The sequence below is a fragment of the Trachypithecus francoisi genome, unplaced genomic scaffold, assembly GCF_009764315.1.
Source record: "Trachypithecus francoisi isolate TF-2019V2 unplaced genomic scaffold, Tfra_2.0 Lachesis_group2, whole genome shotgun sequence".
NCBI lineage: Eukaryota > Metazoa > Chordata > Mammalia > Primates > Cercopithecidae > Trachypithecus > Trachypithecus francoisi.
In genome coordinates, this window is record NW_022681465.1 from 75,162,715 (window position 1) to 75,185,076 (window position 22,362).

Below are 22,362 nucleotides of genomic sequence, written 5' to 3' on the forward strand. Positions count from 1 at the left end.
ATTATCAGAAGGGCATCTTTCCAGAAGAGAGGAAAGAATGAGAAGATAACAGCTGATAAACACAAGGGCAAAACATGAACATAGGCTTAAATGACCACCAGTGGGGTTAGAAAAATACATGAACGGGAAGAAACTTTTTTTGTTTGTTTGTTTGAGACAGAGTTTCGCTTTTGTTGCCCAAGCTGGAGTGCAATGGCATGATCTCAGCTCACTGCAACCTCCACCTCCCACGTTCAAGCCATTCTCCAGCCTCAGCCTCCCGAGTAGCTGGGATTACGGGCACCCAGCACCATGAGCAGCTAATTTTTGTATTTTTAGTGGAGACAGGGTTTCACCATGTTGGCCAGGCTGGTCTCGTACTCCTGACCTCAGGTGATCCGCCTGCCTCAGCCTCCACTTTGTAATTCCAAAGTGCTGGAATTACAGGTGTGAGCCACTGCACACGGCCTAGGGAGAAACTTTTCAAAACCCTCAGGAAACAAAAAGAAGTGTCAGTCATTTTTCTCGCTTGTCACATTAAGTAGGTTAACAAAAAAGATGAAAAGATAACTAGACTGTATTTAATATAAACAGAGCTTACAGTTTAATTATATGAGGATGCCTGAAAAGCTTGAGGTTCTGAATTTCTCTGCGGATTTTTCCTACCACATCAAGGCTCCGAATCTTCTGTCGATTGAGTATCTTCACAGCAACTTTATGCCCAGTCAATTCATGTTTGCCAACTGTAAAAGAAGTAGTTTTAATAAATTAGTACTAAGTATGATTAATAATATATTTACACATATTCTGGCCGGGTGCGGTGGTTTACACCTGTAATCCCAGCACTTTGGGAGGCCAAGGCAGGTAGATGACTTGAGGTCAAGAGTTCGAAACCAGTCTGGCCAACATGGCAAAACCCCATCTCTACTAAAAATACAAAAATTAATGGCCAGGCATGGCCTGTAATCCCAGCACTTTGGGAGGCCAAGGCGGGCAGATCACCTGAGATCAGGAGTTCGAGACCAGCCTGGCTAACATGGTGAAACCTCGTTTCTACTAAAACCACAAAAATTTGGAGGGGCGTGCTGGCACGCAGCTGTAATCCCAGCTACTCAGGAGGCTGAGGCAGGAGAATCGCTTGAACCCGGGAGATGGAGGTTGCAGTGAGCCGAGATCATTCCATTGCACTCCAGCTTGGGTAACAAGAGCAAAACTCTGTCTCAAACAAACAAAAAAATAACAAAAATCAGCTGAGTGTGGTGGTGCATGCCTGTAATCCCAGCTACTTGGGAGGTGAAGCAGGAGAATCACTTGAACCCGGGAGGCAGAGGTTGCAGTGAACCCAGATTGCACCACTGCACTCCAGCCTGGGGTGATGATTGAGACGCTGCCTCAACAAAACAAAAGTCATAATATATTTAGACATATTATAAGAGTAGTTATCTAGCATTCTCAGAAAATAGCTAAGCAAATGTAAGTTCTTTTCTCTTTTGCCAGATTCATCCCAAATGTTCAGATGTTTAAGAGTGATTACGTAGGAGAATACGTAAGAAACTGGTAACAGTGGTTTCTTCCAGAAAATAAAGCTAGAAGACTAAAGGAGGAGAGGAAGTATACCTTTTTGTATTTTTGTATTTTTAAATTCTTTTAATTTTTCACCTTTTAACCTATCATACATATAGACTGAAATTTTTCTCTTAGTATCATTTATATGGATATTAAAACATAGAAATTGGTGTAACCAGCATTATATAGTCAGATACAGAACAGTTCCATCATCCCAAAAGACTCTCATGCCATAGATACATTTCCCCATCCATAACCTCTTATACCTTTGAAATTCTGGTTCATGTGCATGTGGTTTCTAGTTTTTTTGGTTTCTCTATTTTTAATTTTTTTTTCTGTTTTTTAATTTTTTTTTTTTTTTTTTTTTGAGACAGGGTATCACTCTATCACCCAGGGTGGAGTGCAGTGTCACAATCACAGCTCAATGCAGCCTTAACCTCCCCAGGCTCAGGTGATCCTCCCATCTCAGCCTCCCAAGTAGCTGGGACTACAGGCAGACCCCACCACACCCAGCTAATTTTTTTGTATTTTTCTGTAGAAATCAGGTTTCACCATATTGACCAGGATGGTCTCAAACTCCTGGGTTCAAGCAATCCACCAGCCTCAACTTCCCAAAGTGCTAGGTTTACACATGTGAGCCACCATGCCCAGTCTCTATTTTTTAAAATGCAGTTAAAAATCAAGGGAAAAAAAATCAAGTCATTTTGTCTTTCCATTTTAAATGCTATCACTAGACAGTCAGTGGTGACAGAATTTAGGTTTAGGACATAATCCCAAAAGACACAATCCCAAATGCCATAATCCCAAATGTTGAAATCCCAAAAGATCAAAATCCCTAAAATCTAAAATTCCAAAAATCACAATCCCAAAAGAACAAAATCCTAAAAACAGAATTCTGGAAAAATAATTTGTAGAAAGTTATCTAAAGACACTTATTTCCATTTTTAAAAGATGTATTTGAGAAACATGAAAACACAATGGAATAGTTCATAGGCCCCTTTACACAATAAAATAAGCACTAATAACCTATTTTTGCAAGCATAAACACTCAGGTATACTAACAACCATTGCATGGGTATAATAGGAACAGATAAACTGTATTCATGAAAAAATAGATTAGGCCGGGCGCGGTGGCTCAAGCCTGTAATCCCAGCACTTTGGGAGGCCGAGACGGGCGGATCATGAGGTCAGGAGATCGAGACCATCCTGGCTAATACGGTGAAACCCCGTCTCTACTAAAAAAATACAAAAAAAAAAACGAGCCGGGCGACAAGGCGGGCGCCTGTAGTCCCAGCTACTCGGGAGGCTGAGACAGGAGAATGGCGTGAACCCGGGAGGCGGAGCTTGCAGTGAGCTGAGAGCCAGCCACTGCACTCCAGCCTGGGCGGCAGAGCAAGACTCCGTCTCAAAAAAAAAAAAAAGAAAAAATAGATTAAAAGCAAAATGGATAAACATATCACTATGGTTGGTAATCAGGTGCACCCAGATTCATAACTGCGGTCATCTGAAATACCAGACAACCTGAATCTTCTGACAAGATCAATCAAAAACTGCAATGGGTCACTACCACTTGCACAAAAACCGCAATAGAGTCACCCAAAGAGCCAAGATCTTGAGAAATTTTACCTTTCACAAATACAAATGAACAAAATGGACATCTCTTCATTTACTGAGCAAGTTTCAACATTTTTATATACATGCACAATTCTTACACATTGAATCACATCGTGATAATGCACTTTCATGGAGTCAAATATGCAAAAAAAAAAAGTGCATAAAATGAGTTAGAATTCTCTAAAAGCCTTTACAAAATTTATACCTGCAGTATTAGACATGAGGCAAAGATAAAATACATAGCATAGCAAATTGGCACTGTGTGTGAAAGGGCAGAAGTCATACCTGATTGAATAATTTGGCAGGGGAGCTTTCTTATATTTTTCACCTGCATATTCACTTCTGTGATCTTCAAAACATTCACTTGTGTTTAGACTAGAGCGGTTGTGGCCTAAATATTTTGTAAGTATATGCTGACCATTTGGAAATTATTGCTTGGTCATTACAATTAAGTGATTTTCTGTTTTCACAACACCAATAATAATTAGCTTTTAAACTTTTCTCTTTCACCATTAAGTAGCCTGGTATACTTAATTTATCACAGACTTTTTGAAAGGGAACAATTTCACGGGTCTCTTCCATTGTGCTGTAAGGAATACAGTAAGAAGAAATGATATTTGGCTTTCTCAATACCAAATCTGTATTAGTCAGCATTCTCCAGAAAGACATAACCAATAAGATGTATATATATGTAGATATATGAGAGATGATTTATTAGGGGAATTGGCTCATGTGATTATAGTGGCTGATAAGTTCCACGACAGGCCATTTTCAAGCTGGAGAGACGCTGGCATGCTGGTAGGTTGGCTCAGTCTAAAGACCTCAGAACCAAGCCAAACCAGGTCTCAGTCTGAGGCTGAAAGACCAGGACCCAAGGGCCTGCTGCTGTTATGTCCTAGAGTCCAAAGACCAACAAGCCTGGAGTTCTGATGTCCAATTCAGCAGAAAAAAAGTCCGTTCCAGCTCTCAGAAAGGCAACAATTTGTTCTCTCTGGGTCTCCAGCAGATTTAATGGTGGCTACCAACATTGAGGGCAGATCTTCCCCAACTAGTCCACTCAGACTCACATGCTAATCTCACAGACAAACCCAAAGTAATGCTTTAACAGGTTTCTAAGTATTCCTTAATCCAGTCAAGCTGATACCTAAAAATAAATTCATGAATCCACCCCTCAATTTGGCACCCATAAACCATCTCCTTAAGCCATACTTAATTTCCAAATAAATATAATAAAAAGGCAATCCGTTCCACCTAACATGATGCAAGTGAAGTGATGCAACTATCTTTCATACAACCGAATATGCACTAATTTCTACCCCAGGTGTTGGCTTGCAGCATTTCAACATTTGGGATTTTAATATTTCACAATTATGATTTTCAGGATTTTAGATGTGTGAGATTTTTAGAATTTAGGGATTCTGATTTTTAGAGATTTTGATCTTTCAGTATTTCAACATTTGGGATTTTAATATTTCACAATTATGATTTTCAGGATTTTAGATGTGTGAGATTTTTAGAATTTAGGGATTCTGATTTTTAGAGATTTTGATCTTTCAGTATTTCAACATTTGGGATTATGGCATTAGGGATTGTGTCTTTTGGTGTTATGATCAGCATCAGTAGAATTTAGACAGTCATGAGGCTAAGTCTCCAAAAATTTAACCTTTGTGCACCCTTTCTCAGGAATCTACTGGAGAATATATATTCCATCAAAATCAGGAAGAAACCCAAGAAAGATGGCATGGAATCCAGTAAAGAAGGGATCCAATATAGTAGAAAAACTAAGAGAATCTCAAAATGGTGAAGCAAAGTCACAGTAACAGATATGAAGAAGGCCTAGAAGGCAACAAATCCAGATAGGAATGTGACAAAGAATGCAAAATAGTTATTCTGGGGGTAGGAGGAGAGATAATCTAACAAGTTTAGAAATATGGAATATCATATTGAGAAATTTTACAAAGGCACTGGAAGATGTGAGAAATTAAGCCTTAAGTTAAAAAAATTAAACAAATAAAAAAAATGAGATAATTCATGAATGCCAGTAGAACTTAAAGTTCTGTAAGAAATAAAACATAGTCATAGATACTGACTTAGCAAATAGTATTTACACAGCCACAATTATGAAAAAACAAATATAGGTTTTTTAGAAGTATGATATAACTATATTAGAAGGATGGGGGTCTAGTATGAAATGTATAAGAGAAAGAAGGAGGGCAACTCTATCATCACAGCTGAAATCAACTGTGAAGATGAAGCACATTTTGCTTTCTAGTAAGGCGTTCTCCAATCTCCAGTACTAATTAGATGTGATTAAAAGCAGCCAACTTGACTGTTAAAGCTTGCTTCAGGAAGTACCTTCTTTCTTAGAACAAGTAGGCTGAAACCTAAGCATGGTACTAAACACATCCTCCAAGAATCTCCAAGCTCTGGCTTGGCACAGACTTTCTCTTGATAGCTGCTCAGCTGAAATAGGACTGGGAAATAGCCACGATACTGGATAATACTGGTGGACTCAGACTTGGAAAGAATACTAAGACAGAATCCATTTGGGCCTGAACTTCCAAACCACCACAAACCAACCAAACTCCTATGATACCCTGCTCAACTGAATTTCAACCTCAATTAACTTTAAGAAACAATTGGAGCTTATCCAAAACTCTGGACATATATTCTGTCATTTAATAAGGAACTGGAATCAGAATTCAAAGCATTCTCTTAAATTCATTATTTTGGCATTATATACTGAGCATCTCCTACATGCCAGTTAATGCTGCTGGAGAAAACAGTATTGACCAAAAGCAACCTGGGCCATGGGACCTTCTCAGCCTGTAATGACAAAAATAACACTAAAGTACAAAAAAGCAAAAAGTCTTGTAATACAAAAGAATAAAACAAAAAAAGAATAGACATTAAACTCACCTATGAAATGCATTGATTGTATTAGCAAAATGTATTAACTATTTTCAGAGTGATAAGAAAATATAGGAGGTATGAAATCAGAGCAGAGCAAGAAGAATTTTACAACAATACAATTAAAATCATGTAGAAAACAGTAGGTTGTAGCAATAATAATGTGATGGGAAATTTTATAGAACACCTAACAAAAAATGAGGAGGAAATTAGCAAAAATGGGAGGGAATGTGGTAACTATGGAATAGGGAATTGAGTATAATTTAACTCACGAGTAATAAGGAGCAGAATATTAACCCACCTGTAAATAACAGAAGCCCCCCAACCACCCAAAAGGCATAATAAACAGAACAAAATCCATAACCAATCAAGATATACCATAAAACTTTTTTCTAATACTTGAGCATTTCATCAAATTATAAATTAATTATTTTAAAGTATGGTAGTATAACTTCTTCACTTTTGAAGTAATAAATAACAAAAGTATGATTGTATCACAGTGGCAGGAAGAGGGGCAATGCCCTGACAGCAATGTCAAGAGACCATTCAAATTCATAAACACACACATAAATTACATCAGGATATTTTTTTTTAATCTGTAGTTTTCCAAGAATTTGATTTAAAAGTCGATGAAAAAATGTGCATAAATATGTTCATTACAGTGTATTATGTAAGAAAAAAAGGCTGACCAATTTCAGAGAACAGTTTAATACATGGTTATTCCAACCTAACAGACTCTCCTAGGAAAACTATAGAAAATGTTCTTATAAACATGAAAAACAAGTTATACATGCACTTTACATTTTTTAGCTACACAAAAAAATTTATATAAAAATGGTAATATGCTAAAATGAAAATAGTTATTCCACTGTGATCCTTTTTTAATTTTACTTTCTATTTTGTATTCTTACCAGTTAGAAAAAAAATTTCCAAGGCGGGGCGTGGTGGCTCAAGCCTGTAATCTGAGCACTTTGGGAGGACGAGGTGGGCGGATCACAAGGTCAGGAGTTTGAGACCAGTTTGGCCAACATGGTGAAACCCCATCTCTACTAAAAATTAAAAAAAATTAGCCAAGTGTATTGGCATGTACCTGTAATCCCAGCTACTTAGGAGGCTGAGGCAGGAGAATCACTTGAACCCGAGAGGCAGAGGTTGCAGTGAGCGGAGATCTTGCCACTGCACTCCAGCCTGGGCAAAAGAGCAAGATTCCATCTCAAAAAAATAAATAAATAAAAATATTTTCCAAATAGGGGAAAAAACAATTACAAGTAGTATTAGCAGATTCACCTTTTTTGGGAGTAGAGTTGAATAGGGTTGAACCCCTAATTCCAGTTGCACAATGTGAAAGCAATATGTATACAAAGCGTAGACTGTATAGTCGCACAGACCTCGGTTTTATTCCTATTTGAAGGTACTTACTAGATGTTTGACTTGGGCAAGTTAAAAAAAGTCAACCTTCTATTTACTCATCTGTAAAATAAGAATACCACATACTCCATAAGGGTGACTATAATAAATACATGAAATAGTGTTTGTAAAGCACTTTCCACAGTGCCTGGCACATAGGAAGTGATTGATAAATGGTAGCTATTATTATTTAGGGTTATTTATTTTCCACTGCTCCCAGACCTGTTCCCCCATCTTTATCTAATCAGCCCTGAATTATTTGTTTTAATCTCTGAATAGCCAGTTTTATCTCAGCTCTGACTGGTGCTCCCTATCCATGTAGATGCAATAGCATTTCTTTATCCAGGTACATAAGTGCTAAATAAATAATAGCTGTCATTTTAATGTATCTAGCTCCCATTGCTATATACTTCAATCCCTCCAACCTGTTCCACCACCCCTACGCCACCACCACTACCATCAATCCTCAGATTTCTGCCTTCCAAAGGTCAACTCATTTCCTGACTTTGGTTAATGTTCAACAGATAACTATCAGACATATATACACATAACACCAATCCTTGACAGTGATTTCACCTACTACAAGGAAGGTGTAGGTAGCACTGTTCCTACCTACAAGGAACACTTGTTTGGTCACAGAAGAACACAGAGGAAAAAAGCAACTTAATTTGATGTGAGTTTTAATAAACAAGGGTTTTTTTTTTTTTTAACAAAAACAATTTTCTACAACATAAATCTAGTTCCATTACAATACATAATTAAGGTATACAACTTACTAGTTAATATTTGTAGCATACTCACTTTGTACCCAAACATACTGACACACTCTTACCAAACTGGAAGATCTGGCAGTAGCAACATTTTACAGGAAACTGAGGCACAGAAAGATGAAATAACTTGCCCAAAGTTACACAGCTAATGAATGGAAAAGCCAAAACTTCAACCCAGGTCAAACTCGAAAAGTTATGCTTTTTCCAAACATGGTAAGTGAAATTTGATAATTTTTTAAAAAGATAATCCTCAGAAAGACATGTAAACATATACATCCTTTTAATAAAACATAAATGGAAGTTAAACATATCAGAGAAATTCTTAATGTATACACAGTTTTGAAAAGAACAGACTGAATTCCCCGTACTAATAAGAATTACCCAAAAATGCATTCAATCATACAAATTTATTCATTCAAGAAATATTTGAGTACCAGCTGGTACTCCTACTGTGTTCCAGGCACTGCTACTATGACCTCCTTCCTGTATCAGAACATGAATCCAGTGTACTGAAAACCTGCCTCATATCAATTTCAATGTCTTAGGATTCCACAGATTTTATTTTATTATTTTATTCATTTCATTTCATTTTATTATTTTATTTTATTCATTTATTTTTTAAGATGGAGTTTAGCTCTTTATTTTATTTTACTATTTTATTTTATTCATTTATTTTTTAAGATGGAGTTTAGCTCTTACTGCCCAGGCTGGAGTGCAATGGCGTGATCTCGGCTCACTGCAACCTCCACCTCTTGGGTTCAAGCAATTCTCCTACCTCAGCCTCCCAAGTAGCTGGGATTACAGGCACCTACCACCTCTCCTGGCTAATTTTTGTATGTTTAGTAGAGACGGGGTTTCACCATGTTGGTCAGGCTGGTCTTGAACTCCTGACCTCGGGTGATCTGCCCCCCTCAGCCTCCCAAAGTGCTGGGATTACAGGCATGAGCCACCGCGCCCAGCCCACAGACATTTTATTAATAAATTCTATCAAACAAATTTAAAAGTTACTCAAAAACTAAGAAAGAAAGCATAAAACTAAAAGCATACAAAATATAAAAACAAGTGTAGTGAAGTGAGTAACGTCCCCACAAAATCCATGTCAACCCAGAATCTCTGATTGTTATATTATTTGGAAATAGGATCTTTACAGATGTGGTTAGTGAAGGATTTGAAGATGAAATCTTACTGGATTTAGAGTGAGCCCTATATCTAATGCCTGGTATCCTTACAAGAAGAGGAGAGAACACACACACACACAGAGAGAGAGCTAGCAAGCAAGAGAGCGCAGCCATGTGAAGACAGAGGCAGAGACTGGAGTTATGCTATTACAAACCAAGGAACGTCAGGAGCCACAAGAAGCTGGAAGAGGGCCGGGCACGGTGGTTCACGCCTGTAATCCCAGCACTTTGGGAGGCCGAGGCGGGCGGATCACCTGAGGTCAGGAGTTCGAGACCAGCCTGGCCAACATGGCGATACCCCATCTCTACTAAAAATACAAAAATTACCCAGGCGTGGCAGAACGCGCCTGTAGTCCCAGCTACTTGGGAGACTGAGGCAGGAGAATCACTTGTTGAATCCAGGAGGAGAAGGTTGCAATGAAATGAGATCACGCCACTGCACTCTATTCTGGGTGACAGAATGAGACTCTGTCTCAAGAAAAAAAAAAAAAAAAAGCAGCAGCAGCTGGAAGAGGCAAGGAACAGATTCTCTACTAGAGCCTTCAGAAGAAACATGGCCCTGATGGCCGTTTGATTTCAAATTTCTGACCTCCAGCACTGGCAAAGAATAATTTTCTGTTGCTGTAAGTCATTGAGTCTGTGGCATTGTTACTGCAACCCTAGAAATGGATATAGTTAGTTTATCAGTTGAAAAGTGGATTTTCTGAAGAAGTACATAATCACAGAGCTGAGGAATAGTGTAAATGAACTGAAAAATTCAATAAAGGGGTTCAACTGCAGGCTACATCAAGCAGAAGAAACGATTAGTAATTAGAAGACAGGCCACTGGAAATCACACGACTTGAGGAAGAAAATGATAAAGAATGAAAAACAGTGGTCAGGCATGGTGGCTCCCGCCTGTAATCCCAGCACCTGGGGAGGCCAAGGCAGGCGGAGCACTTGAGATTAGGAGTTCAAAAACCGGCCTGGCCAACATAGTGAAACCCTATCTCTACTAAAAACACACACACAAAAAAAATTAGTTGTGAGTCATGGTGTACGCCTGTAATCCTAGCTACTTGGGAGGCTGAGGTGGGAGGATCACTTGAAAAGAGCAGGCAGAGGTTGCAGTGAGCCGAGATCTTGCCACTGCACTCTGGCCTAGGCAACAAAGTGAGACTTCGTCTCAAACAAACAAACAAAAAGAAACAGAAAAAGAAATGGTAAAGGAAGTTCTTCAAGCTGAAGAAAGAGGCCACTAATGAGTAACAAGAAAACACATGAAAAGTATAAAACTCAATGGAAAAAGTAAGTATATTGTCAAACCCAAAACACACTAATACTGTAATGGTGGTGAGTAAATCAATTATATATCTAATATAAAGGTTAAAAGAGAAAACTACTAAGAATAGTTAAAGCTAGCCAGGCACGGTGGCTCACACCTATAATCCCAGCACTTTGAGAGGCCGAAGCAAGTGGATCACCTGAGGCTGGGAGTTTGAGACCAGCCTGACCAACATGGAGAAACCCCATCTCTACTAAAAATACAAAATTAGCCGGGGGTGGTGGCGCATGCCTGTAATCCCAGCTACTCACAAGGCTGAGGCAGGAGAATAGCTTGAACCCCTGGGAGGCGGAGGCTGGGGTGAGTCAAGATCGCGCTGTTGCACTCCAGCCTGGGCAACAAGAGTGAAACGCCGTCTCAAAAAAATAATAATAATAAAGCTACAATAATCTGTTAAAGATACAAATTATTTTTAAAATGTATATTGTGACATCATGAACATAAAACATGGAAGAGGGGGAGTAAAAACATAGAATTTGTGTATGTGATCAAAGTTAACTTGTTACCAGCTTATATACCAGTTATAAGATGTTTTATGTAAGCCACAGGATAACTACAAAGCAAAAGCCTTTGCTTTTGCAAAAGATAAAAAGAAAAACTCCAAAGCGAACCACTACAGAAAGCTATTGAGCCACAAAGGGGAAAAGTAATAGTGAAAGGAACAAAGGTTCTACAGAAAAACTAGAAAACAATTAACAAAATGGCACTACCAAGTCCTTACCTATCAATAATTACTTTGATTTTAAATAGATTAAATTCTCCAAACAATAGGCACAGAGTGGCTAAATGGATAAAAAACAAGACCCAACTCTACGCTGCCTATAATAGAGACTCACTTCACTATAAAGGACACTCACAGACCTCATAGACTGAAAATGAAGGGACTGAAAAAAGATATTCCATACAAATGCAAACAGAAAGAGAAGAGAGGTAGCTATACTTATTTCAGACAAAATAGACTTTAGGTCCAAAGAGAACAAAGCTGGAGGCATCACACTACCATGTTTGAAAATATATTACAAACCTATAGTAATTAAAACATCATGGCACTGACATAAAAACAGACATGTCAACCAATGGAATAGGATGAAGAGCCCAGAATAAATGCATATATCTACAGTCAATGGATTTTTGACAAAGGTGCCGACACTACACAATGGGGAAAGGACAGTCTCTTCAATAATGTTATTTGAAAAACTGGATAGCCACATACAGAAGAATGGAAATGGACCCTTATCTCACCCCTTAACAAGCATCAACTTAAAATGGATTAAATTTAAGACGTGAAATTATAAATCTACTAGAATAAAACTTAGATGAGAAGCTCCATGACACAGGGGTGGAAAATTATTTCTTGGATATGACCCCCTAATGCACAGGCAACAAAAGCAATAATAAACAAATGGGATGACATCAAACTAAAAAGCTTCTGTACAGCAAAAAACAAACAGGCCGGGCGCAGTGGCTTACGCCTGTAATCCCAACACTTTGGCAGGCTGCGGCAGGCGGATCAGAAGGTCAGGAGTTCAAGAGCAGCCTGACCAACATGGTGAAGCCCTGTCTCTACTAAAAATACAAAATTAGCTGAGCATAGTGGTGCACACCTATAGTCCCAGCTACTCAGGAGGCTGAGGCAGGAGAATCACTTGAACCAGGGAGGCAGAGGTTGCTGTGAGCCGACTGCACTCCAGCCTGGGCGACAGAGTGAGACACTGTCTCAAAAACAAAAATAAAAAAGACAAACAAATGGCCAACAGATAGATTAAAAAATGCTGAACAGGCCGGGCGCGGTGGCTCAAGCCTGTAATCCCAGCACTTTGGGAGGCCGAGGCAGGTGGATCACGAGGTCAGGAGATCGAGACCCTCCTGGCTAACACGGTGAAAGCCCGTCTCTACTAAAAATACAAAAAACTAGCCGGGCTCGGTGGCGGGCGCCTGTAGTCCCAGCTACTCAGAGGCTGAGGCGGGAGAATGGCGGGAACCCGGGAGGCGGAGCTTGCAGTGAGCCGAGATCGCGCCACTGCACTCCAGCCTGGGCGACACAGCGAGACTTCGTCTCAAAAAAAAAAAAAAAAATGCTGAACATCTCTAATCATAAGAGAAATGCAAATTAAAGCCACAATAAGGTATCGCCTCACACCTGTTAGACTGGCTATTATCAAAAAGGTGAAAGATAAGTATTCGCAAGGACAGAGAGAAATGGAACACGTTTAACGCACCGTTGGTGGAACTATAAATACAGCCATTTTGTAAAACAGTATAGAGGTTCCTCACAAAACTAAAAATAGAATTACTATATGATCCAGCAATCCCATTACTGAGTATAAATCCAAAGGAATTGAAATCAGTATGTCAGAGGTGTCTAAGACTCACTTATATTTGGAATCTAAAAAAGGCAAACTCACAGAAGTAGAGAGTAGAATGGTGATTACCAGTAGCTGGGGTAAGTGGGGCTGGAGGGGAAAAGGAAGATATTGGTCAATGGCTACAAAAAATTTAGGGAACAGGATCCTGGTGTTATACTGCATAGCATCATGATTACAGTTAATATATTAATTTTTCAAAAGAGTTACAAAAGGGAACTTTAAATGTTCTCACCACAAAGTAATGATAAATATTTGAGGAGATAGATACACTACTTGGCCTGATTTGATCAGTGTAGAATGTATACATGTATCAAAACATCACATTGTGCCCCACAAATATATACAATTGTTATTTATTCATTAAAGATAGATTTTCTTTTTTATTTCTTTATGGTAGGAATGGCCTTTATTGGATGGAATGGGAAGCAAAAGAGGAGACCTGAAATCAAATGAGAAAGCATAAGCATCCTCAGGAGCAACCCACTGGATCTCAGTTCTGCCCTGCTCAGAGAAGTTCAGTATCCAGGCAACTAAGGACAGAACTGGCTGGTACCAAAGACATGATTTGAGGGGGCCAGAGCCCCTTTCCCTCTGCCTCCATACATAACAGGGAGCAGGACCACACAGTCAGTCCCTGACAAGAAAAGGAGGGTGGATTTTCTGAAGTATGATATTCACCATTAAAATTAACAAGTTAACAAAAGTAATATTTTTTGAAAACAGCTTTTCTAATTGTACTACACATGGTCACGACTTCTTAAATAGAACACACTGTACATGAAGACTGGGAACCAAGCAAATGTTAACTTATGAGTATCAATTGCTCCTTATACCCTCACACAGTGACAACAGTGGGAGTTATTTAGTGGGATAGGGCTTTTTGCTCCCAGCCTAGAAAGTTCCAGCTCCTGTAGTTTTCTGCTTTTTGAATTTGTATCCCAGCCTTTCTTTATAGCCTATCAGGAATCAACTCTTTTTCTTTTTCTTTTTGTTGAGATGGAGTCTCACTCTATCACTAGGCTGGAGTGCAGTGGTGCAATCTCGGCTCACTGCAACCTGCGCCTCCCAGGTTCAAGTGATTCTCCTGCCTCAGCCTCCTGAGTAGCTGAGACTACGGGAATGTGCCACGCCCAGCTAATTTTGTATTTTTACTAGAGATGGGGGGTCTCACCATGTGGGCCAGGGAGGTCTCGATCTCCTGACCTCGTGATCCACGCACCTCCCACTGTGCCCAGCCCAGGATTCTACTCTTAAATCCCCTCTCCAATGTTCTGCGTGGGGATTCTAATTTTCTATGGGCTAGAAAAATAATAAAACGAAAACTACTAGAATAAATTTTCTGGCCGGGCGCGGTGGCTCAAGCCTGTAATCCCAGCACTTTGGGAGGCCGAGACGGGTGGATCACGAGGTCAGGAGATCGAGACCATCCTGGCTAACACGGTGAAACCCCGTCTCTACTAAAAAAATACAAAAAATTAGCCGGGCGATGTGGCGGGCGCCTGTAGTCCCAGCTACTCGGGAGGCTGAGGCGAGAGAATGGCATAAACCCGGGAGGCGGAGCTTGCAATGAGCTGAGATCCGGCCACTGCACTCCAGCCTGGGCGACAGAGCGAGACTCCGTCTCAAAAAAAAAAAAAGAATAAATTTTCTAAAGCATGCTCTACAAAACACTAGAACTGAAGACTCTCCAGGGAAAAAGATTGCATAATCAACTATGTCTGAGAAAGGATGTATATTTCCTACATTTCCATTTGGTAGGAAATAACTTTTTTTTTAAGATGGAGTCTCGCTCTATCGCCCAGGCTGGAGTGCGGTGGTGCGATCTCGGCTCACTGCAACCTCCGCCTCCCGAGTTCAAGTGATTCTCCTACCTCAGGCTCCAGAGTAGCTACGGCTAAAGGGGCCCACCACCATGCCCGGCTAATTTTTGTATTTTTAACAGAGACAGGGTTTCACCATATCGCCCAGACTAGTCTTGAACTCCTGACCTTGTTATCCGCCCGCCTCGGCCTCCCAAAGTGCTGGGATTATAGGCATGACCCACCACGCCCAGTCACATTTATTATTTAATGTGTTAATAATAAGCACAGTGAGTCCCTTTCGTAGACTCACTATGCTTATTAACACGTTAAAGCTCTGAGAAGTCCTAAAGAAACCTCGTAAATTTTGTATAACATGATTATTCCCGATTTTAATTTGATACAAATTTTTTCCTCTAAGAGTCGGAAATAATATCCCAACACTGATGACTCTAAAACGTTCTCATTTAGGGTGGGCAATATCCCCTCCACGTTACCCATTCTTCCCCTCCCTCTTTCATCTCAGCAAAATCTTGGTAATTGAAGGCCATCATATTATAATCTGTTACATTTCCCTTACTCGAAGCAACAGAAATATTTCCCTGAATCCAGTTACCAACATACCTCAATATTAAAATTTAAGTAGCATAATACTTTTTTTTTTTCTTTTGGAGATGGAGTCTCACTCTATCGCCAGGCTGGAGCGCAGTAGCACAATCTCGGCTCACTGCAACCTCCACCTCCCAGGTTCAAGTGATTTTCCTGCCTCATCCTGCCAAGTAGCTGGGACAACAGGCACATGCCACCACGCCCAGCTATTTTTGTATTTTTAGTAGAGATTGGGTTTCACCATGTTGGCCACGATGGTCTCAATATCTTGACCTCGTGATCCACCCGCCTCAGCCTCCCAAAGTGCTGGGATTACAGGCATAAGCCACCGCGCCCGGCCTTCAGTAGCATAATACTTTTTAAAACATGGCATCTAACAGCTTAGAAGACACTCACATTATCACATTTGAGCATAAACCTATGATGGAGGTATTGTCCTTTACAGATAAAGAAACTGAGGTCCTAAGAGATTCTATAAGTTGTGGAAGTAAAGCTATTGTGATCAAGTTGGGACAGGTCTTCTGACTCCAAGTCTTTTGACCTATTTACTCTCTCCATCATCACTGTGCAGTGAAAGGGACAAAGGGCTTGGCATGGTATCAGAAACTAAACTGTTTTCTCAAAACCGGGCTAAATATTCTCCCCAGTGAGTAAACTCAGCTGTAGCCAAACTAAATGCTGTTCCATAGTCAATCAATGAATGTAGTAAATGGACTTTGTCAGGCATATGCATTACTTAAGGGATTCCCCCCTTTTTCAAAATTCAAACTTTATTCTTCAGACTGTTAGTTTTTAGAATAGTGCTAAGGTTTTGCTTTTAAATGAAATGGAAGATAAATATTTTGGCCATGGAAGACTTGCACGTTACTCAGAGCAAAGGTTACCAGCATTCACAATGCACTCCTCACAAGAATAGCAGATTAGTCAACTAAATATTAGCTAACAACCATGCTAGTGCTATCTAAGGGAACTTTGTCTAACTGCATAACATTGTAACAAATGCTCATCTAATTGGATATATAATCCTGAAGGGAAACAAGATCATACTTTGAAACAGAGGATTTTAATAGGACAGAGAAGCAGCAAAGATAGAAATATCTACTAAAGATATTCTAGACACCTAACCATTTCATTCCCACTTAAAATTGAAAGAATAAAAACGTGTTAAGGAAATAGCTTAATCCTGGGGAAGGGTGGGCTTTAAAAGCTATGGATGGTAATTTAAGAAAGCAAACAAAACATTTCAAGCACACCAAGGGCATTCCACATACCCATGAGCCACCATTAGCAATAAAACATTACAGATACAACTCAAGCCCTGCATGACTCCTCCCAGATTCCCTTATCCTTCATCTGTCCTCAGAAGTAACCACTATCCTGAATTTGATGTTTGTGTTTCCCACGTTTATATATTTTTACATGGTTATGAATCCATAAAAAATATAGTAACATTATTTTTCATGTTTATTTTTATAAATGTAATTGTATATATTTTGGTAACACAATACCTGCACTATACACACAATTCAAAAGTACAAAAGTATCTACAGTGCAACATAGTGTCCTCCTGTACCTGGTCCCCTATATTGAGCAACTAACGTAAGGAAGCTTGTGTGTATCTTTAAAGAGACACACTCTATATATAAAAGCAGTCACACTTAATATACAGATTTGCCCTGCCTTTTATACATAAGTGGTAGACATATTAAACACACTGTTCTACTTTTTCCTCTTAAAAATACACCCTGGAAATTGTTCTCTAAAATATACAAAGTTCTTCCCTTTTTCTTCCTTAATGTTTGCAAGGTATTTCACTACATGGATAAACCATTACTATTACACTATTAGAAAGGTTACTTCCAAAGTTTTGTATTAATATTTACAACAATATGGCAGTGAATAACCCATTATTTCATACACATGAGTACATCTATAGAATAATTCCTAGAAGTTGAATTGTTAGGTTAATTTTAATAAATGCTGTCACACTCATGTAGAGGTAGGATACCAATTTATACTCCACCAGCATAGTATGAGTGGTTCTGTAGGTTTTTAAAATTTATATAAATAACAGCAGACTATACATATTCTTATATAACTTGCTTTTGAGGTCTAACCTTATACTTTTAAGATTCGTTCACAATAATATATATACCTCTAGTTCATGTTTATATTTTTTACTTATAGGAATTTTTAAATAACTTTGATGATTCATTCAAAAAGAGTACAGTTACCTACGTAGTTGAAATTGCAGTTTCACACAGAAATACGAACTTAGACCAAGCTTGGTGGCTCACGCCTGTAATCCCAGCACTTTGGGAGGCCGAGATGGGTGGATTACCTGAGGTCAGGAGTTCGAGACTAGCCTGGCCAACATGGTGAAACCCCGTCTCTACTAAAAATACAAAAAAAAATTAACCAGGCATAGTGGTGGGTGCCTATAATCCCAACTACTTGGGAGGCTGAGGCTGAAGAATCGCTTGAACCCAGGAGGTGGAGGTTGCAGTGAGCTGAGATTGCACCATTGCAATCCAGCCTGGGAGACAAGAGTGAAACTCCATCTCAAAAAAAAAAAGAGAAATACTTACCAACTTAATAGTTTATATGTATAAATAACTCATTTGCCGAAGACACACCCAGCCTACCAAAGAGATCATCTTCTCTAGAAAAATTAACAAAGACTGCCATTTTAATGATATGACTCTGCTCATCCATGCTTTTTTTGGGCAGAGGGAAGGCCCACAAGGGCATGGAACCTAACACCTTGATAACTAGAAGTTAAAAAAAAGATGCGCTGGAAACAAGACAATTCAAGCATAATCACAAAATAACCCTAGTTTTCTGTAAACTTTCCTCTCTAAATGCTACCACTAAGTAACCAAACAAATTTTTTGGCCTATAGGAGAAAACAATCACTCCGAACTTCCAGCGTACTCTCCCTGCAAAATTAAATTTCCTATAAGCATGGACTATCATACTTTTTCTGCATATCAACCTCATATATTTTATTAGATCCCTCTTCATGTTAAATTTACCAATATGTATAACTAATTTTTAAAGCTTTCTTTACTCCAAATTGTCTAAATATATGGCTAACCCTATTATTTGCAAAGAAGTCTAGCATAATTAAGGCTGCTGGTGTTAATTACCAACATCACCACGATAGTGGCCATTTCTGCCTGTTCACTGAGTATCTATGTCCCCTTTCTCTCTCCTAACAACACCCATTTATGTGTAGGTGTTTACCCTGTCCCCCTACACTATCCAAGTACTTAGAAGATGTCTCCTGGCCCAACACGGTGGTTCAGGCCTGTAATCCCAGCACTTTAGGAGGCCGAGGCGGGTAGGATCACCTGAGGTCAGGAGTTCCAGACCAGTCTGGCCAACATGGTGAAACCCCATCTCTACTAAAAATACAAAAATTAGCAGGACGTGGTGGCACACATCTGTAATCCCAGCTACTAGGGAGGCTGGGGCAGAAAAATCACTTGAACCCAGGAGGCAGAGGTTGCAATGAGCTGAGATCACGCCAATGCACTCCAGCATGGGTAACAAGAGTGAAACTCTGTCTCCAAAAAAAAAAAGAAGTGTTCCCTGTTCACCACATCGACACTAACATTTACTGCTTTTTTGATTTTTTTATTATGGCCATTCTTGCAGGAGTGAGGTGGTATCACACTGTGGTTTTGATTTGCATTTCCCTGATCATTAGTGATGTTGAGCATTTTTTCATGTTTCTTGGCCATTTGTATATCTTCTTTTGAGAATTATCTACTCACGTCTTTAGCCCACTTTTTGATGGGACTGTTTGTTTTTTTTTTCTTACATATTTGTTTGAGTTCATTGTAGATTCTGGATATTAGTCCTTTTTCAGATGTATTGATTAGGAAGATTTTCTCCCACTGTGTGGGTTGTCTGTTTACTCTGCTGACTGTTCCTTTTCCTGTGCAAAAGCTCTTCAGTTTTATTAGGTCCCAGCTATTTTTCTTTGTTTTTATTGCATTTGCTTTTGGGTTCTTGGTCATTAAATCCTTGCCTAAGCCAATGTCTAGAAGGGTTTTTCCAATGTTATCTTCCAGAATTTTTATAGTTTCAGGTCTTAGGTTTAAGTCCTTAATCCATCTTGAGTTGATTTTTGTATGAGGTTGAGAGGTGAGAATCCAGTTTCATTCTCCTACATGTGGCTGGCCAATTATCCCAGCACCATTTGTTGAAAAGGGTAAACAGGGAACATTTCTACACTGCTGGTGGGAATGTAAACTAGTACAGCTGCTATGGAAAACAGTGTGGATATTCCTTAAAGAACTAAAAGTAGAACTACCATTTGATCCCGCAATCCCTTCTGAAAAGAAGTCATTATTCTAAAAAGATACTTGCATATGCATGTTTACAGCAGCACAATTCACAATTGCAAAATCATGGAACCAATCCAAATGCCCACTAATCAATGTATGGATAAAGAAACTGTGGTATATATATACATGACAGAATACTACGCAGCCATAAAAAGGAATGAATTAACATCATTTGCAGTGACCTGGATAAGAGTGGAGACTATTATTCTAAGTGAAGTAACTCAGGAATGGAAAACCAACATAGTATGTTCTCATCACTGATATGTGGGAGCTAAGCTATGAGGACGCAAAGGCATAAGAATGATACAGTGGACTTTGGGGACTTGGGGGGAAGAGGGGGAGAGGGGTGAGGGATAAAAGACTACAAATATGGTGCAGTATATACTACTCAGGTGATAGGTGCAGCAAAATCTCACAAATCACCACTAAAGAACTTATGTAACAAAATACCATCTGTACTCCAAAAACTTAAAGAAAAATTTAAAAAATAAAACAAATTTTTAAACAAAAGAATATGTCTCCCACCCACCCACCTCCTTTGCACACACACCTTGCTAATGCCTGCTTAGGAATACAAGCATAAGCCAATTGGCCCATGGCATTCCTAGCCAGAGGGACTGGATGAGCCAATGAGACTCGTAAGAGGTATGCTGGCTTTCCCTGCTCTGGAGAACCACAGACAAGTTCTTCACTAGGTGAAGCTGGATTTTCTATTACTTGTGGCAAAAAGCATCCTAACTGTTAACTTAAGAAATGAACAGGTTAAAGATTCTGATCGGCCAGGCGCAGTGGCTCACACCTGTAATCCCAGCACTTTAGGAGGCTGAAGTGGGTAGATCACCTGAGGTCAGGAGTTCGTGGCCAACATAGTGAAACACCATCTCTAAAATACGAAATTAGCTGGGTGTGGTGGTGGGCACCTGTAATCCCAGCTACTCGGGAGGCTGGGGCAGGAGAATTGCTTGAACCCAGGAGGCGGAGGTTGCAGTGAGCCAAGATCGTACCACGGCACTCCAGTCTGGGCAACAGAGCAAGACTCCGTCTCGGGAAAAAGAAAAAAAGAAAAAAGAAAAAAAAGTAGACCTGACTTTATTCAAGCATTTAAGTCTATATTAGGGGAATGATGAACACCCTAATCCAAGCAGAACTCTGGGAAAGGGTGGGGGCAAAAATGAACACTTTTTTTTTTTTTTTTTACAAACACTTGTAAACTAAAAAGCAGTCTGTAATTGCTAACAAGAAATATCATAGCCAAAGATAAAGTTAAAACTTCCAGGGCACAGAAACATCTTATTGGCCTTATATGGACCTGTCCCAATGGCTGTTATTACCCAATTCTTGCATTTGCTTCTTAATTTGCTTCTTACTTCCTCCTGACATTGTCAGCCTTGCCGATTTTCATAAGAAGGTTCAGGGAGTTGCTTCCCTGTGGGATATACAACAATTTTCCAATTCTATGACTCAGAAAATGGCAAGAGAAGAAAGGGTTCTTTTCTTCTAACCCTAGACAAAATCAGAAAATGTTTATTTAGCTCTGGGAGAGTAAGGCTCAGTTGAGCTACCGTACAGACTTTCCCAAACTTTTTTCTTTCAAGTCAAATATTTACCAAGAACTTACTATATGCAAGTCAGTCTATTATTTATCCAAAGCCAATGCATGAATTATTTTCATCAGTTCCAAACTTCCTTTCTCTGCATCCCTTACAGCAAAGTCAAATATTTTAAAGAAAAAAATCACACCTCACAAAACTTGCAATTAAACGTTTTTTTGCCAGAATTGGTGGACTGTAGAGCAAGCTTATTTCCAGAATATTGTTTTGAAAGAGTCCACACTTTTCTTTCTTTTAATTTCAATAGCTTTAGGGGTACAAGTGGCTTTAGGTTACATAGATGAACTGCATAGTGGTGAAGTCTGGGATTTTAGTGTACCCGTCACTCGAATAGTGTACAATGCACCCATACGCCTTTCTTAAAGCAAAAGTTCAAATGATGTGCACTTAAATCGTTTATTAGAATACAAATAGCCTTTGAAAATAAGTGCAAACGAACTGTATTAATAAAGTAATAAATACTATCTGGAGGTAACATCTGAACTAACAACCAAGTTTCGCACGGAGAAACTCCTGTTAATTCGCAAACACTAAAGGCACAGTCTCATTCAGAACGTAAAGCATGCATCGCAAATATTGAACCAGTTTATATTCATTAACTGCTCCGAAGGAAACCAGTGATCCTTTCCGAGGAGATGGCCTTTTTAAAAAGATGATGTTGGCTACCCACAAAGAAATCTTACCTCTGCGGAAACACATGTCGCACTCTGGAAACAGCAGGGGCCGGTAAATCGACGGCCTCCTCCAGAGGACGGAAATACGGACGACGCCGAGGACCGCCAAGGAAGCGACGGGCTGGCCCTGAGCCAAGGGAGCACAACCCGGGCGCACAAGAGGCCGTCTCCCCGGGGATCGCGCCCGGCGCCCCCTCTCAG

General features: G+C 39.5%; 1 protein-coding gene and 1 non-coding gene across 3 annotated transcripts in view; both read right to left on the bottom strand.

Annotated features, from left to right (window-relative positions):
• Nucleotides 1–22,362, bottom strand: part of PRKAA1 (protein kinase AMP-activated catalytic subunit alpha 1) — a 40,356-nt gene that overhangs the window by 17,501 nt on the left and 493 nt on the right. For both annotated transcript variants that reach the window (XM_033179442.1, XM_033179443.1), the window contains exon 2: nt 581–722. In XM_033179442.1, the coding sequence (XP_033035333.1) occupies nt 581–722 (142 nt within the window). The remainder of the gene's footprint in view (nt 1–580; nt 723–22,362) is intronic.
• LOC117066252 lies at nt 13,631–13,765 on the bottom strand. The gene has a single exon (XR_004430234.1). It is a non-coding gene; the product is annotated as a small nucleolar RNA SNORA57 (small nucleolar RNA).